Below are 18,251 nucleotides of genomic sequence, written 5' to 3'. Positions count from 1 at the left end.
AGAGGTCTTGAGCGACCGGTCATTTGTTCCCAATGTATTTCCGGTGCCTTCGTGCACTCTTGTACCAAACGCACGTTCCTTCTGTACGCGGAGCCGATCATTTGCAATTGGGCTGTGCCGACAGACCAGGACAAGCTCTGTCGGCTCAAAAGCAGCGCAGGACCTGCAAGAACAACAGAAAGATTAGCATCCAGCGGGGGCCTCTTAGTGAGCCCAAGAGCTCATCAAGAATCGGCTCCAGCAACAGGGCTGGGCGCATTGTTCCATTCTCCGACCACTCTTGGTGTAAACAAGTCCCTCCTGGTCTCTGCTTGAAATGCACCTTCCTGCGTTTGCTTTGGTGTCACTGGCTTCCCCTGCATGGGCGAATGTGAAGAAGATCCTTAGTAAGTAATTGAAGAAAACCGAGAAGAGGTCGGAGTGGCCTCTGTCGTTCATCAACGATCCAGTCAGGCAGTACTCCTCTGTAAAGCGCCGTTCGTTCACATCGATTGGCTTTTTTTTGCCTTCATTCGTGCAAGTAGTAAAAGCAGACGCCCCTTTAGGGAGCCTGTCAGCACCCGTTGTTTTCCCCTTCTGTAAGCTCTCCATAGCCTCTCAGCTCTTCTACTGTCAAATCCCCCTCAAGTACTTCCCTATCTTCTTCACTCAAAACGTTTTCTAGCTTTGAGGTAAAAAAATGAATTTCTTCATCCTTTACCTCTGTAGAGCTTCTCTGTCCTGTCCCTAGTTTCTGGTCTGCTGTCCTTCCTGTCCCTCTCTTTCCCCTGGGCTATATATTTCCGGGTCTTTCACTCTGTCCTCGCTCAGCACTGACGTTCGGATGTCCTGAGACCCGCCTAGCACCAGGGCGCCCCACGTCCGCTCCCTGAGGGCACAGGTTTCTATACGGCATTCCTGAACTCTTTGCACTAATGAGCCCGGGCCTTTTTCCCGTCTCGCCGCTACGCATATGGGTCTTTTTCCGCACTCCTGCTCCCCACGGTTAGTCCCTTTGGACGTCCGTGACAAGAAGGCCTCGATGCAGGAGAGGATAGCACTCAGCTCTGTACTCTCTCTTCCCTCCTCATCAACTACACTTTCCATGACAGACTTGGAGCCTACCACTTTCCTGAAAAAGAAGCGAGTACACTTCTCATTTTCTTCCAAGAACTGACCTCTGCTTCTTAACAGCACTCCTCGACTGCTTTCTTCGACTATGCTCCGGATGTCCTTTTTTAAAAGGGTGATATCCTCAAGCACATCGAAGCCACCGTGCAGCATCGTGTAGAGACGCTGCAGCTGCCTCTGTTTCCTGGCTAGCACTCCTCTCCGTCTGGCAGCAGCCTTCCTTCCCTCAGCCATGAAAAAGGCCTTTGTCCTCACCTTCACCTCCTCCCACCACTCTCCTACTGACCCGTACAGACACTGCAAGGACAGCCACTGTGATAGTTTCTTCTTGTGGCGGGATACTACCCCCTCGTTCTCTAGCAGCTTTGTGTTGAGTTTCCAGAGGCCTCTGCCAAAGACAGTCCCGCCTTGGAGTTCCACTCTACACCCTAAAGCCTGATGTTCTGAGAAGAAGACAGGCTGAAGAGTGACCCCAACAACTTTCACTCTCTCTGAGACAAAGCAATAGTCAATTCTGGAGCTGCTATTCCTCCCTGACTATGTATATCCTGCTGTTGTGGGATATATACATCTATATGTGTCTGAGAGTTTAAAGTCTTGAACTAAGTTTTGCAGGGCCAGTGAGCTGGAATCAAATTTTATCGGCCTTTTGGCTAAGATCAAGTTCAAGTGGCATGCCCGCAGTTCTTGTCTTTCCAAAGTTCTAGAAGGCGATCGAAGATCCTGAGGAGTGCTTGAGCTGGTATCGCCCGAGGTTGAGCCTAGGGGGTTAAGGCCAAGCAGCAGCTGAGCTGGGTGGGATCTGGCAGCAACGTTCTCTCTCTCTGCTCTCTCCTCTCCCCTCCCCCTTTCTCTTTGCTCCACCTCCTTGGCCTCTTGGCTGGGAGTAGGTACTCTTGGCCTGCCCGCGGTGCTTGCTTTCTTCCTCGAGACTCGGAAGCGCTATCCGCTCCCTCTCTCTCTCTCCTCCTGCGCCTGCACCTAGCTGGGCTTTGCCCACAAGGACAAAGTCCAGGGCTCACTCGCTGCTCCTTTAGCAGCTTAACCCTCCTCTCCACAGGACCTTGCTCTCTCTCTTTCTCTCCTTTTTTCTTTTTTCTCCTTTCCAGATGGCAGACAAGAAGACACTGATCCGGTTCCACTGGACCAAGAAAACAGAGACGATGCCAACTGCGAGATCCTATTTCAATACCTTCCTGAGAGGGATCCTGCAGTTGGTGGCCGGAGATCTCTACTGCCTGCAAGACAACAAGGCAGAGAGATACATGGAGGCCTACATGGCCACGGTCGCCTCATATGAAAAGGCAACGAAAATGATCAGAGAAAAAGGTAAGCACCCCCGTTTCTCTGATTTCAGGCCGGAGCCTATGAGGAAGACAAACCAGAGGACCATCACAATCCTCACGTACAACCCCTACGTACCAATGGCACTGGTAACAGCGTACCTAGGGAGGTATGTAACTCTGGTGGGCAAACCGACGGAGATCAGGGACAGTTGCGGCGTCTGGTACGGCAAACGCCAGTACCGAGTCCTCCTGAAAGAGGACCTAGAGGGCGTCGACGGTTTCCAGCACCCCCCGGCCCGCTTCAACATCGGAGCCGACAGGGGGTACCTTTACTACCCCAGGATGGCGGATTTCTGCAAGAAGTGCAGACAGACCGGCCACAAGGAGAACACGTGTGACATCGTCAGATGTCACAACTGTAACAAAGAGGGGCACCTGGCAAAAACCTGCCGGGCAGCCAAAAAGTGCGATGGATGCGGCGCCGAGGGACACCTCCTTCACTAATGCAAGGTAAGCAAACCTTCGTTTGCGCAGGTGGTGGAAGCCGACCAGCAGAAACCGGTCTCAAGACAAAGGGAGAGAGGTGAGAACAAAGAACCCGCACCTCCCCCGCAGAGAACCGAAACTGCCGAGGCCACACCCCAGCCGCACCAGTGCCTCAAGATGGCAGCCAGGACGACGGACAAAATGGCTGACTGGAGGAAGGGCCCTGGATAACTCCCAGCAAGAAGGGAAAGAGGATCCACCTTCGGAAGGACAAAAGAAAAGAGTGGTGTAGCGGCGAGGCTTAATAATAAGGCAGAATTAAGTGTTTCTGAGCTTCCCAAATGAGGCCCCATTTCTCTGTTCATCTCTGTGGTGCAGCCACAGAGAAACTATTCATGCAGGCTGATTTAAGATGTTTTCTTTTGATAAGGACAGCTCCCAAAGGGGGATGCACTTAGCTAAGCCTGGCTATCATGATCAATGGTCACCCATTGGCGCCTATCTGTCTAGGGAGTGCCAGTTGGACATCTGGACTGCATTCCTAAGTGTCAGGAGTAAGTGACTCATATCTCACCTTGATCAACCAATCAGGGACTGGTAGGGCCGAGTAACCCACGTGGGACTCTGGTGCCCATGGAACTTTCAGCCAATCAATGAGCTGAAGTTCCTCCAGGTAAAAACAGGCAACACAGAGAGCCTGAGAGATTCAGTAAGATTCAGAAGGGATTCAGGAGAATTCTGTGGAATATCCTAAAGGGAATTCAAAGGAGAATTCCAGGGCAGGACGGCCCAGGAGCAGAAGGCTCCCAAGGGCAGGACATTCTCGCAGAGCGCCTCCTGACCATCCTGAGACTCAGCCCGGACAACCACGGAACGGCCAGTGTGTCCGAGTGCCAGAACCTTCCTTTGTTCTAAGAGTCTAGAGTGGAGGTTGCCAGAGAGTAACCAGCAGCAGGCCTCGTGAACAGGTCGGAACTGTGGACAGCTGAATCACTATTCAGAACTAGCTCTTCATTAGGAACGAACCGGTCCTCTTCCTGACTTGCTGGGACCCACAGTCATCTTTTCTCCTGTGCACAAACTTTGCTAGTTAAAGCCAACACTAACTAGCCGGTCAGTGAGCAACAGCAGCGCACCGTCGCAAGCCGCACAGCACAGCCTGGCACCGAGCCAGAGAGCGCAGATTGGACAGCAACAGCCTGCAACTGTTTCTTTGTGCCCGCAGGAGATATGAATCCCCAGAGATTGGATGAGTATTCAACTTCACTGCATTACTGCTCGAGAATTCAATTGTAATCCCAACCAGTTGATATCAATTTAATTCCTAAGAGTTATGTTCTTGTTTTGAGTATCTAATGTAGAAGTTGTAACCAAGTTCACTTTACGAAACGGTCTTAATGAATGATATACTGAATGTATGTCCTCTTGATATGTGTAACACTTCGTAACTGACTGAATATATATCTTTTGTATTCTGATAACCCTCTCGATAAGATCTGTTAGGTTTACATGCATATTTTATGTATTAATAAATGTATCCTCGTGTATTAGTACCTTTGTGTGTGCGTTGTTTGAGTTATGTCGCATGGTTGGATTCTAAAGCCATCAAAAGAATCAACTTTGTGATTTACTGCTACAATTAATAATTGTCTCAGTAAATGCCCAAACCCTACAAAACTGGTGCCTTCAGAGAGGATGGCTGTGCACAAGAGACTGGCTACCAGAGAGGTCCTCTACAGACACTCGCTAACCAGGAATCCGCATTGCCCCCGGGACACGTGTTTTGTCGAGGAGACTCAGGAGCACGTGTTCTGGAGCTGCCTCTTCGCCAAGGTGGTGTGGGCAGAATGGACAACATTATGCAACTCCTGGGAAAGGATGCAGTGCTCAGTTACCAGTACATTCTGCTGGGGGCTGGCACCCACCAGACTGGACAAGGGGACACAGGACCTGTGGGGGCTGCTACTGTCCCTCACAAAACAAGGACTGTGGAAAGCGAGGAACACTCTCATCCGGCACAACATAAAGTGGGGGGCGAGGGAGCTGGAGGAGAGGATCCTGGCGGACCTCAGGAGGAGGACGAAGCACCACGTCGCCAAATGGGGTTTCCCCACGGCGAGGGAGCGCTGGAATGGACTTTGGGCCCTATACAGAGATTAAAGGACAATAGCAAGTGGTAGATTTGGAGGGACTCTCTTAATTGCGCAAATCCGCCCCCACTCGCAAAGATTGATAACGGACAATCAATCTCCGTTCCGCCGTTGTTTTTTATTACATGGAGTGTTAATATGTGTGAGATGTTCCTTTTGAGATGTTTTTTTTGCAGAATAAAGTATATTTTGTAGAACAAAAAACATCTTATGACAAGGTTTACAAGTTATCTGTTGAACTACATTCTCATAGGTGTGGTCACATTCCAGATCATTTGTTTACGTTTTTGTTTCTGGAGCAACTGTTAGATGAAATGTGCTAATATGTAACCTAACTCCAGTGTGAATAACTAGAAGAGGGGAGCAGCTCCATTCCATACCATGGGAGCTTTGAGATTGGCTGGGCCAGATCTCTCATTTGCATATCTGATTTGGAAATATAACACTAAACCCCTTCTTGCATGGATTTAACTTGCACCCAAGAGTCCCCTACTGTGTATTGCTACTTATTTTTTTATGATAAGTGGTGATTACCAGTTGACAGGTTTTATTTGTTGAATTATAAATGGTTTTGTATTATCATCCTGAATGGCCTGTACTCAAGGTTTGGTAGGGTATGTGTTTTCATTTCATTTACCAAATTGAATTTTTGCTCTTTTAGTATTTGTCTAGAAGGCTTTCTGAAGTCAGGAACCCCATTTATTTGGTGAAAAAGGATTCTGTATTAATATTAATATTTCTCATACAACATAAATAGGGTCTTTTATGAATAAAAAGATCTTGCACTTGGAAATCTTGATAAAGCTGTGTGCTTCCATACACTCAAGCAGTTTTGATTCCTAATATTTGACCTTAGGTGCGGGAACGGGTCTTTTTTGCCATTTGATTTCCAATTGATCAGCACAGTATAGAAAATAGACCCATAAAGCAACCTCAGCAGTGACAAATGTCACTGGGTCACTTGGGTTTATACGTCGGGGTCCGGTAGTGAAGCTCCGCTCCTGTTTAGCCTCCGAAGCCGTACAGGGTGCGGCCCTGGCGCTTCAGCGCGTACACCACGTCCATGGCAGTGACGGTCTTCCTCTTGGCGTGCTTGGCGTGCTCGGTGTAGGTGACGTTCTCCAGGAACACCTTCAGCACCCCGCGGGTCTCCTCGTAGTTCAGCCTGGAGATCCGCTTCACTCCCCCACGGCGAGCCAGGCGGCGGATTGCGGGCTTGGTGATTCCCTGGATGTTGTCGCGGAGAACCTTACGGTGACGCTTAGCACCTCCTTTCCCGAGTCCCTTTCCGCCTTTGCCTCTTCCAGACATCTTCTAGTTATCAGCTGTGAACACGACACACACTGCTCATCTTTGATGTATAATAGACATCTTTCTTTGATGTCTATTAGACATCAAAGAAAGATTTTTATAGGTGTAGAAACTAGTAAATAAAGCCAATGATTTGTTTTAGAAATGTATTCTTAAAATATACAATTATTCACACCTTAACAATATGTAGTTCAAATTATACATTATATACAATATTGTATTCAAATGTCTAATCATTATAAAAAACACAACTAGTAAACTTCAGTTAAAAATTCTAGTAACATTGCAATATATATATATATTAATGACAAACACAAACTAATTACATGAACACGCTAATATTTAACTCAAAACCACATTTCGATTCAGATATAAATTTTTAAAATTTACAACTTCTTTATTTCCACGAAAATATTATTAATGTAGCACAATCGCTACTTTCTAATAAAGACAGAAAGAAACTGTTTGTTTTGTGTCTCATGGTGATCCTCCTCTCGATACTAATGAAATGTTTAATATGATCCCTCGAGAAAAAAAAGGAATCAATTTCCGCCTGGAATGATTGATGCCCCATCAAACATTTTGTAATATCCCTGGAAGTTTATACGGTAGAATCCTGGTTCGTGGCTTAAATTCAAGGTAAATGAGACTAAGGAAACGAGTTGGAAACTTGATGTCGAAGTGGGATTTAAATCCCGTTTCACATTTTACTTCATTGGGCAGTATGTGCCAGAGAGCAATGCCACAGCATCTCTTCGATAGCTCAGTTGGTAGAGTGGAGGACTGTAGTGGAGTCAACAGGGAATCCTTAGGTCGCTGGTTTGATTCCGGCTCGAAGGAAGGTGCTTTTCATGTAATTTAATCAAAGAGTTAAAAAAGCGACTCTGTTTTATTCAGACATTGATCAAAAGCTCAATAATCGACTAAGCAAAGGCTCCTGTTCCGAATTCAGCCCACGTCTGATTGTCTTTTTTTTGCCAAGATCTGATCTTTGAATTAAGGGACTACACTGTCTGCTTTGTAATTCAAAAATACATACAAATGTCAAGTTTTTTGTAGATATAAAGGTGTTCTCTGTTTTCAAAGGATAGTTACTTAATTGGCATAATGATTTGGTATTGATTTTGTATCGTTGTATTATAAAGTTTGTGCTTTCTGTGTTTTTATCGTATTGTGAACTTATTTTTTAAACAAATGCTTACAAAGGCAAACACGGCACACATCTGTTTATACCAGCGGTGAATTGTACATTTTTATTAAGTACAAGCTACTGTGCACTTCTGGGAGTATAACAGGTTCGATATAAAGTGGCAAAAATATAAAAGGGGAAAATACCCCAGACTGCGTGTAAAGCCCTCGTTGTGACTGTTTTAGATAAAAATGGCGTACTGTGCACGAAATTTTGCAGAAACACAGTCTGATATTTTGATAATTATTATTTTAATAATTTTATAAGTATGAGGCCCCGGATCCAAATCTTCAATTCTGATTTTTTTAAGTGATATCTTTCCTTCCTGTCGTGGAAGTCACACGATGTGACATGCCTTCGATAGCTCAGTTGGTAGAGCGGAGGACTGTAGGGGAGTCAGTAGGGAATCCTTAGGTTGCTGGTTCGATTCCGGCTCGAAGGAAGGTGCTTTTTGTTTACTTTAATCAAAGAGTTAAAATAGCGAATCTTTTTCACTCAGACATTGATCAAAAGCTCAATAAACGACGAAGCAGAGGCTCCTGTTCCAAAGTCAGCCCACGTCTGATTGTCTTGTTTTGGCCAATATCTGATCTTTGAATTAAGGGAATACTCTGTTTGCTTTGTAATTAAAAAAAAAACATACAGTACAAATGTCAATTTCATTTTGGTTTCAAGATCGCAATTTAGTGTGAGACATAAAAGCCAGCTGGATAAGCTTTATTAATTTCCCTCACGGGATCAATAAAGTATCTATCTATAAATTTCGTATACGTCATTTACAATGGCCTTTCAACTAATAGCCCGTGCAGGGATCAAACCCCAGCTGTTGGTACAGTACGAGTTGCGTAAGGCTCTGTAACGCGCAGATGAGAAACTAACCTCTGCTTCTTCATTATATACACTATGAGAGCTATATATGCGAGCTTACTGCCTCCTACGGGCTCTGTATTTGTTAGCGGTACAAGACCGGCCGTGGAGAAATGAAGTGAGGAGGGTGTGTACATTAAAAGGCTCATAGCGTCCCTGGAAGGGCTCAAACCACCACCCTTTTGGTTAACAACCAAACCACAAAGACGCATGTACAGCTTAACACTTCTCGGTCTCAGTGAAAGTGATACACTCCGTAAAATTTCCAGAGATTCATTTATTTTAAACGGAAAATCACCAACAGCGGCCGAGATCTACTGGAGTTTTTTTCATTCTATACTGCGATTTCTGAAGGGTACCCTGTGAAAATACGAGTTTTGACGAGAAGGGATGGACATATACGTTCAAAAGGCTTGGGGAATTGAACTTTAAGGTGAAGACTGCGGGTTCAGTAGCAGCAGAACCTGATCAGTATCAGTTGACTCCGATATACTTTGAAAATGAACTTGGGGATTTAGAGTCAGACGTGCTACCGTTGCACCTTGGGGTACTTAATTTAAAAAAATAGAAAAAACAATCAGTGTTCCTGGATCTGTAATTGAGAACAACAGCTGCACAAGATCTGCGCAGGAAGAATAAAATGTGGTCTGGGAAGAAGAGACTCTCTTCGGAAGAGCTGCGCTCTTCACAGATTTTTTTTTTGTGAAGCTGATTTGTCTCCTTTGGGGAATTCAAAGGCACTGATAGCCGTGACTTCGTGGCGCAACGGTAGCGCGTCTGACTCCAGATCAGAAGGCTGCGTGTTCAAATCACGTCGAGGTCAGCTGTTATTTCAGGTTCTGCTGGTCCTGAACACGGAATTCACACCATGCAGTTGAGTTCTATCTGTACACCACATAGATAATCTAAACAAAATAGAGCAGTACAGGACACGCAGTGTGGAGCTCACACAGGCTTACAGTCTCCAGCATTGGAGTGAAGAGGAAAAAAATAACTTTCTTTTTTTTTTAAGAGAAAAGGCCCAGTTCACATCTGCTTAACATCACGTCCAACTTTAGAGACAGCTACATCAGATAATGGAATCACGGAAGTTTCAGATACCTTTTTTTTTTTAATACAGGTTCAAGCAAACCTGAAAGTTAATGAGTTTCCGGACACTTTTGTTTTATTGCTAGTAATGCACCGCTCCGTCTAAAATTTCAAAGTGAGAAACATGTGTTTTCTGATTTTTTATGAGTTTTAAAATATAATCTCTTTAAATCAGACAAGGGGTTTATGTTTCGCACTGAAATTCCGATTGACTGAGAATTCAAAGAAAGACTGTTTTCTTCCACAACACTGTATAATTATCACATCCACCAGACTCTCCAACCTCGCCAGACCTTGCTGGTTGAGCAATTGCTCCGATAAATTAGGACACGTATCATGTTAAATCATTTCTTCTCAACACAACATTTCCTGGTGCACGTTTTCTCTATGAAAAAAAAAGACATTTTTCCCTTGCACGATTTCTCGTTTTTTATCAAAGCGTACAGAAATAAAAAAGAAGAAGAAATAGTGTTGCAAAAGAACTCTGTCGCCCTTGGGAGATGTCAAACGCATTGGACATGAAAATGCCAGATAAAAGCCAGTTCTCTTCGTTTCTCAGTGTCGGGGCTGCTACTGTATGTAAAAGAGGCAATTTGCTCTGAGAGCAGGTTCAGCGCTTACTGAACGCAGATGTCTCAGAGCGGTGTGTCCAAGCGGCTGTAAAAGGTGATGGTTGTCCTGTCACCGTAGCCTAGTTGGTTAAAACGCTTCTCTATCAAACAAAAGAATGGAGATTCAAATCCCAGCCGTGTCTTTCTTCCTATCTTGTAGTACAGAACGTATCATTTCGGGCAATCACAAAGGGCTTGATTTCGTTAAATGCATGTGTTCATTTCCTTTCTGGAAAACTTGTTTTTGATGAAATTCACACAGCTTGCGAAAAATGAAATTCAATTCTTGGTTATCAGTGCAGAAGAAATATTACCGTCTGGCAAAATAAACAGTAAGAGATTTTTTTTAACCTAAAACTTGTGATTCGAGAAAAAGCCCTACCAGTCAGTCTCTGTGGCACAATCGGTTAGCGCGTTCGGCTGTTAACCGAAAGGTTGGTGGTTCGAGTCCACCCAGGGATGGGGATCTTTTGCGATGTAAACGTTGTCGTCAGTCGATTGGATTTCTCAGCGAAACCTTAACCATTTTAATATTTGCAGGAAATGCGAGTGTTTAACACGTGTCAGGGTCACCGGGAAATGTCCAATAATGCCCAACATTGCAATTCCCCAGAAAACCATATTCACCCAAATAATATTATCTTTGAATCTTCATTTATACTCCAGTTGAATCCTCTGCTGAAATATTTTAAAAATACAATGCAGGTTTGTTTGAGAACTTGACAAGCATTGTTAAGATGGCACTGTGCAGTTGGATTTTGATATTTTGACATATTTACCTTAATTTTAAACATAATACTATACAGTCTATTGTAATTTTAAAATATGTTAGCTGAGGATGCAAAGGGGTGAAAGGGAAAGGTCAGAGGGTATAGTAAAAACGAGGTTAGGATTGGTGGAGGTGGTAGGGGTGTTGATGGTTTTTCTCTGTAGAGGATGATTGAGGTTTTTATCCTTCTCTGAAGTGAGAAATTGGAAGAGTTGGGAGTTGAGGGATCTGATGAGGTTAGTTATAAAAGGAAGTTGATGTGGAGCTGTTAGCCGTAAAACGTCCTAACGTCTTTGATGTTGTCATCAAAGATAAACTGCAGTAAGCAAAGATAAAGAAAATTATCTTTGCTTACTGCCCTGTCTTTCTCACACCTGAAGAAGGCTCTACGTCCAACACGTTGTGTTTCCTTTCTTCTCTTTTCAGCAGGAATAGTCCTTTACTTGTTCCTTTGCAGCCTACGCATGCTGACACAGCTACTCACCTGATATATAACATTCCTATAATCGCAACTATGAATGTCCACTGTGGGTATTTTTTCAATTATCATTTATTTTGGCATTGAAGCATATTTTATGTAATACCGAAGTGTCATAATCACTGAAAAACATATTTTTTCATTTAGAAAGAATTAAAAAAATATAAATCACTATGAATTACATTTAACCTGTTCTGATATAGGTTTTCTATATACTTTAACATGCCATGTTCAGAATGTCACAACGCAGAAATGCAACAGTGAAGTTTTGTAATTACAAATGTTCGTGATGAGTGATTTTGTCTCTCTTACCTTAGTGTCAGAATACTAAGATGTTTTGGTAACGAGGAAGGAGGGAAAAAGTAATTCAGCAGAAGGGGTGCTATTTTGTTGACTATAAATCCTCACATGCCATGTTCAGAGGGTCATATTAAAAAAATGGTACAGTAAATGTTCTTATACTTCATGATTTTCATAATTTGTTACATTGTGTCTCACACCTTTGTGTCAGAATTCTGAGATGTTTTTTTTCTAAACAGGGGCCATCGCAATACAACAGAAAGAGCAATTAGCTTTTCCCTATAAATTCTCTCATGCCACATTCAGAGGGTCATATTTTAAAAATGGTACAGCAACATTTCCTGAAGTTCAGGATTTTGACAGTCTGTTACATTGTGTCTCACACCTCAGTGGCAGAATTGTGAGACGATTTTATAATCAGGAGGGAGGGTCATAGCAATAAGCAGAAAGTGTCATCACCCTTTGCTCATCCTCCGTTAACCATATATTCTCATATGCCATTTTTTTAAATGTCCCATTGTAAACTGCTATAATAACATTTCTTGCAAAATGCAAGATTTTGTGACTTTGAGAATTCACGTTTTGCCTTTGTCTTATTTACTTGTTGTCTAACATGCCAGTTTGTGTTATTGTGAGTTTTAAAAATTGGTTTACGATTTTCTGAAATGTGTTTCATACAAAAATGCAATTTGGATAATCATTACTTACATATTCCCCTTTACTGAGGATATGTGCAGTAATCCACTCGGATTAGTATTTTTAAAAATGACTATAGAGAGCCATCTACAGGCGAAAGGCGGCATAACATCACAGCAGCAGCACCTAAGGTGGAACAAAACACGCGAATAAGAAGCTGGCGAATAAGCAGCCAACTTCAGCCTCGTTAATGCAATAGGATTGGGTGAGGTAGAAAAATATTTCTTCCTCTGAATCGTAACATTTTTGTAGTTGTTCTAGGACTTCTCGCCTCAGATAAAGCTGCCAATACAACACTTATTTCTACTCCATCAATATCAGCAGTGTTATCAGTACTGAGCCCTAAGTGTAGGTCCTGTCATCATATAAAAACTTGAACGTATCGACTGCATTCACCTGAAAAAATCTGATAAAATTGAAAAATACATCGGAAACAAATTTGCACTGTTTTTTTTCAGATCCAGAAGAGAATCATCATAAGACTCAAAACAGACCTGTTTTTAATTCTTTCCAGGAGGAAAGATTATTCAGATGCAAACATGGTTCCAAAATCAATGTACTCACCTATCGGTGTTGCTTCTTCAAATCCTTCAACTGAACGTCGATATTGAGGGATGATATCATACAAATTTTGGTTTTCTTTTAAAGCAAATTTTATTAAAATATGAGCCTCTATTATAGTTGTCTTGGATGTTTCGCAAGGTATAATAGACCCCCTTGTGCCCTCTGCTAAAATATTATAAAATACAACAATCTTTATATATATATAGAACAGCATTTATGGTTACATGTATATTAAAATTAAGATAAATATACAAAAGTATTGAAATAGAAATGTACAGTCCTAACATAATCATGCTGTCCAACTGTCTTTTTTGCTTTTCAAGTTCTCCAACAAATCTGTGTTGTAATTTTAATATTTTAACTAAGGGTGCAACGAGAGTATAAATTAATTCTCCAGCAAGCCATTTGAAGGTCAAAGTCCATGGCTGAATATGATTCTCTTGAATGTTGGCCATGACTGGTCATTCCCAGTGATAATGACTAATGTACTCAGTTGTTTACTTGTTGTAGTTCGACACACAAAACAACTGCATTTCCTGCAAATATCAAGTGGGTTAAGGTTTTACTAAGAAATCCAATAAAGTAGAATAATGAGAAATGGGCTCGAACCACTAACCTTTCAATTAACAACTCCCAGAGACTCACGTGCATCCCTTTTCTCCATTTGCAAGCTTTTGGTAAAAAAAAGACTTTATTCTTGCCAGCCTGTGATATTTGTTTTGCACTGATAAGCATGGCTCTGAACATTGTGTCCATAAATGTGAGAAGCATTCGATCCAAGTTAAGGGCAAGGACTATACTATCATTTGTGAGTAAGGTAAATGCTGATATTATGTTGTTACAGGAGTGTGGATTACCTTTTAAAAACAGATATAAGGATATGGAAGAACTGTGGACATTGGGCCCATCAATTTGGAGTGGGTCCAATGAGAATAAATCTGATGGTATAGCGGTTTTAATTAAAAATAAGATGGTAGAGGTACGGGAGAGCACTGGTGGTGTATCTGGGTTTCATGAATGTCAAATTTAACATTTTAAATGTGTATTGTTCCAGTTGCCCACATGACAGATATGTCCTAATTCAGGAATTGAGAGAATATTTATTGGGATGGGAACCACTGGTTTTAGCTGGGGATTTAAATTCTCTTTTAGAAAGAGAAGGCAGAATGAGGGGTGAGAGACAGGTCCAATTTGATAAATCATCAATATTATTGCAAACGGTATGTTAACGGTATGTAAAGATTTTAAACTGAAAGATGCCCTCAAACTTCATAGTCAGGGGATGGCAGGTTTCACATGGCACAAGTCTAATGGGACCCAAGCCTCACACATAGATTTTGTTTTGATACGTGATTTTACTTGCACAACTGCAGGCTTAACCCCTGTTTTTTTCTCTGACCATTGTTTACTGTCATGTACACTTGCTATTCCAACGGTTGTTACTGTGGGGAAGGGTGTGTGGAAGCTGAATATTTCACTTCTGGAGGATGAGGAAGTGAGGAGCAGGCTCAGGGAAAGATATAAGGAATGGCAGTTTTTGTATGACCTGTTTAGCACAGTGAAGGGAGGAGGTGAAGGAGCGTACAAAAGCATTTTTCGTAGAGATGGGGAGGAGAAAACAGGCTAGGATACGAAGGGTTGAAAACGGATTACAAAAGAGATTGCAGAGGTATGTTAAGTTATTAGAAGAGGGGTGGGACCTCAGTGAGGAAATCAAAGAATTAAAGAATGAGCTTTTAAATCTCTCTAGAGAAAAGATTAAAAAAATCATGTTTCAAAGCAAAGTGAAAGAGCTTGAAGAAGGTGAAAAATGTACAAGATTCTTTTTCAAGAAAAGGGTTGCAGGGAGGGGACTAATGTCAGCATTGAAGGGACGAAAGGGGGTTTTGCAAACTTGTATGGAAGACATGTTGACTGTAGCTGAGGATTTCTATGGGGAGTTATTTGGAAAGAAACAAGTGTCTAAGGATTTGTTAGAAACATTTGTGCAAGTCATTCCAAAGAGTGTAAATGACGATACCGTGTTATCAAAAGGCCTTTCTGTAGAAGAGTAAATGGAAAGTTTGAAGACCTTCAAAACGGGTAAAACTCCAGGGTTGGATGGTCTACCCATTGAGTTTTATAGGGCCTTTTGGGATATTTTAGCATTGGATCTTTTAACCAGTTTTTAGAAGAACTGCCGGACAGCTTTAAGACGGGAGTTGTGATCTTACTATTCAAAAAGAATGATCGCACAGACCTGGCAAATTGGCGACCGATAACTTTATTGAATTGTGATCTTAAGCTGCTTTCCAAGTGTTTAACGGTTCGATTAAAATCTGTCCTGAGTGAAGTCATTCATCCAGATCAAGCTTGTGGTGTGGCAGGGAGGAGGATCACGGACAGCCTAATACTGATTAAAGATACCATAGGTTATGCGAGAGAGAGGAATATTGGATTAGTGGTCTTAAATTTGGATTTTGAGAAAGCTTACGATCGTATCTCTCATGAGTATATGTTTAGAGTACTACAAAAGATGGGGCTTTCAACCAGGTTCCTCACTTGGGTAAGGTTATTATATAAGGCACAGGAAGTAGAATAATGATTAATGGAAGCATGTCAAATGTGGTTAATGTGAATTGCGGTGTTCGCCAAGGCTGTCCGTTATCCCCACTCCTTTTTGTTTGCTGCATAGAACCACTGGCACAAGCCTTAAGAATGGAGAATGGGATTGAAGGCATTAAAATCCCTGGGAGTGGAGCCCAAGAGGTGAGAACTGTACTATACATGGACGATGTAAATGTTTTTTGTACAGATTATAAGGGAGTCAGAAATAGCTTGGAGGTGACAACCCAGTTTTGCGGAGCATCAGGGGCCAAGCTGAATAAAAACAAATGTGTGCTGATGCAATATGGAAACTGGAGTGAAGAGGAAAATGTGGGAATCACAATTCGTAGAGATGAAATAAAGATCTTGGGAATAAACTTTGACAGAAATGGGATGGGGAGTAGGAATTGGGAGAGGGTGGTAGGGAAAGTCAAAAGCAAGATCGGTCTGTGGAGTTTACGGGAATTAACAATGGAAGGCAAGGTTTTAGTTGTCAAGACTGTAATTTTACCATTACTGTTGTTTGTCAGTGCTGTTTTTATGCCATCAAGGTCTGTTTTATTGGTTTTAAAGAGGGCTATTTTTTATTTTTTCTGGAGGTCAAAATGGGAGAGAGTAAAGAGGGTGGTTGTAGGAAAAAAAGGTGGAAATGGGTGGAAAAGGAATGCCTGAACTGTTCACTTTCCTAATGTACAAATATGTATCATTACATTTGTCTTTAGCGGTAGGGAACAGGGGGAAAGTATCCTTTACGTCTCACTTTTTGTGTGGTTTTTATTTAAGGACATTTAAAGTTTTAGAGGTCCCTTTAACAGCACCTGTTGCTTTTAACCTCCCATATTCATATTTTATCATAAAGAAATTTTTAAGGGAATGGAATTTGGAAAATGAGGCACTGGATGTGTTGACAAGTGCAAGAAGGCTGGAACTTGTTGTGCAGGGTAGAGGTGCAGTATGTCATATTCGTGGCCTCGTGGCTGGGGATCCCAGCCATGTTTGGAAAAGGGTTGGCCACACGGTTTTGTTGAACAGACACAGAGACATGTGCTGGTTGATTGTACATGAAGTTTTACCAACAAGGGCTGTGATGCATTCGAGAGGCATGGGGAAGACATCAAGGTGTCCAGTGGAAGGATGCGGACAAGAAAAATCCATCCGGCATGTCCTGTGGGACTGTGGCATCGCAAAAGAGGTGTGGACATTGGCTAACAGCTGGATAAGGTGCTTTCTGGCTTGCGGTATAAGTGACCCCCAGGTAGTGCTCTATGGATATGGACTTGAGAAGCTATCGAAATCGGAAGAAAGCAAAGCCTGGCAGGTCATCTGTTGCCTAAGGGAAGCTTTATGGAAGACTAGAACTACATTGGTATATAGAATGGAAAAAATTCGGCCTCTGTCAGTGATACAGAAGGCTGTGTCTTATTTGAGAGACTACATTTTGATCCACCGGAGAAGATTTGGGGAGAAAGAGACTGAGAGGGTCTGGAAGTGGACATTATGGCCCAAGCATGTTGCAATCAAATGGTGATGGATCACAAGTCGTGTTTCAGCAGGTCATGTTGGAAACTTTTTTTTTTTGATGCCTCTTGCCTTGCACAAAAACTGTCTAGTGTTTTTATTCTTTATTCTTTGCTTTTGTATCTTATTTAATTTTATGTAGAACTTAATAGTGTTAGTTGTTATTGCTTGTGTATCAATAAAAACTTTAAAATTTTTTTATGCAGAAGCTGGGATTCTTTCGCTTTTATAATAATAATTATTGGAGTTAGTGGTTACTATGCTAAACTGGCCCAAATGGCGCTTCTATTTCTTCTCTCTGCTCAAACACTGCTGGGCAAAGCTTAAATTAAAACGCTTTTTCTGAAACATTGAGTGTGAGGGGTAACAGGTGGAGTTTAAAGCCAAATAAAGGGCTGTTTTGGATGAAAGCAGTAGATTGGGTCTGATCGAGCTCGTTACTCGTCACTCACGCAAATTCCATACGTGCGGTAAAGAGAAGAGTACAGATGCAGCCATTCAAAATGGGTGGGGTATTCCGCGGCATACCCCGGTGGGCGTGTCGCGGTGTCACGCAGTATCACGCGGTTAATCGCGTCATTCGACGTCACGCCGGAAACTATCCGGCGTCACCTTGTAAAACCAGCGGGGGGAGCTTAACCTTTCATGTACAGCATTTTAGCTTTTAATTTTGAACTGTGTCTTACAGCATGTTAATCAACAGTCATTAAAATGTTGGTATATTCTATGAAAGCAAGATTGTTCAGTTGGACAAAAGTACACAACCTACCTTTATCAGAAATATTTATGCATCAAAGCCTTTACCGAAGATATTACTAATAGTATTAATAATGAATGACTTTGGGCAAGCTGTATACTCAAAGTATAATTTCTTTAGCACATTTGTACAAGCACTTGGAATCTGTCCAAGCCATACTTTGTCAGGCATTTTGTTTTACTTCAACGGGCATAAAAACTCCCTTGCTTTTAACAGGGCGTTTCATAATTTCTAACTACGAAAATGATTTAAAATGCGACACTTATCATTCAACTAGAGCTCAAAATATCACAAGGATCCTCAAGAGCACAGCAAAGATTGTATTAAAAGATACTTGTATGTATCAACGCTTTCTTTTCTGTATACCAGATTTTATGTAACCACTTCAGAAGGGTGTCAGCCAGTCAGATTCCAGGAATCGGTACTTTAAAGGAAAAATACACGCCGGTATTCCATTTCTCTCTAACGATTTTAAGCATCGAAG

At 42.2% G+C, this 18,251-nt stretch overlaps 1 protein-coding gene and 5 non-coding genes across 6 annotated transcripts; 5 read left to right on the top strand and 1 right to left on the bottom strand.

The window, feature by feature from the left end:
* Positions 1-5,675: 5,675 nt before the first annotated feature.
* On the top strand, positions 5,676-5,731 carry LOC138243855 (U7 small nuclear RNA). Its single transcript, XR_011192473.1, has one exon. It is a non-coding gene; the product is annotated as a U7 small nuclear RNA (small nuclear RNA).
* Positions 5,732-6,037: 306 nt separating this feature from the next.
* On the bottom strand, positions 6,038-6,343 carry LOC138243291 (histone H4-like). The gene has a single exon (XM_069198884.1). It carries the CDS (start codon positions 6,341-6,343, stop codon positions 6,038-6,040), a length of 306 nt encoding a protein of 101 aa, XP_069054985.1.
* A 752-nt stretch (positions 6,344-7,095) lies between these two features.
* Positions 7,096-7,184, top strand: trnay-gua (transfer RNA tyrosine (anticodon GUA)). The gene is given in 2 exon segments: positions 7,096-7,132; positions 7,148-7,184. It is a non-coding gene; the product is annotated as a tRNA-Tyr (tRNA).
* A 702-nt stretch (positions 7,185-7,886) lies between these two features.
* trnay-gua (transfer RNA tyrosine (anticodon GUA)) lies at positions 7,887-7,974 on the top strand. Its single transcript is given in 2 exon segments — positions 7,887-7,923; positions 7,939-7,974. It is a non-coding gene; the product is annotated as a tRNA-Tyr (tRNA).
* A 1,176-nt stretch (positions 7,975-9,150) lies between these two features.
* trnaw-cca (transfer RNA tryptophan (anticodon CCA)) lies at positions 9,151-9,222 on the top strand. The gene has a single exon. It is a non-coding gene; the product is annotated as a tRNA-Trp (tRNA).
* A 1,265-nt stretch (positions 9,223-10,487) lies between these two features.
* trnan-guu (transfer RNA asparagine (anticodon GUU)) lies at positions 10,488-10,561 on the top strand. Its single transcript has one exon. It is a non-coding gene; the product is annotated as a tRNA-Asn (tRNA).
* The last annotated feature ends 7,690 nt before the right edge of the window (positions 10,562-18,251 follow it).

Source organism: Lepisosteus oculatus, chromosome 14, assembly GCF_040954835.1.
Source record: "Lepisosteus oculatus isolate fLepOcu1 chromosome 14, fLepOcu1.hap2, whole genome shotgun sequence".
In the NCBI taxonomy this organism is placed as follows: Eukaryota; Metazoa; Chordata; class Actinopteri; order Semionotiformes; family Lepisosteidae; genus Lepisosteus; species Lepisosteus oculatus.
The sequence above is the reverse complement of the archived record's forward strand: the minus strand, read 5'-3'. Positions and strand labels throughout refer to the sequence as shown.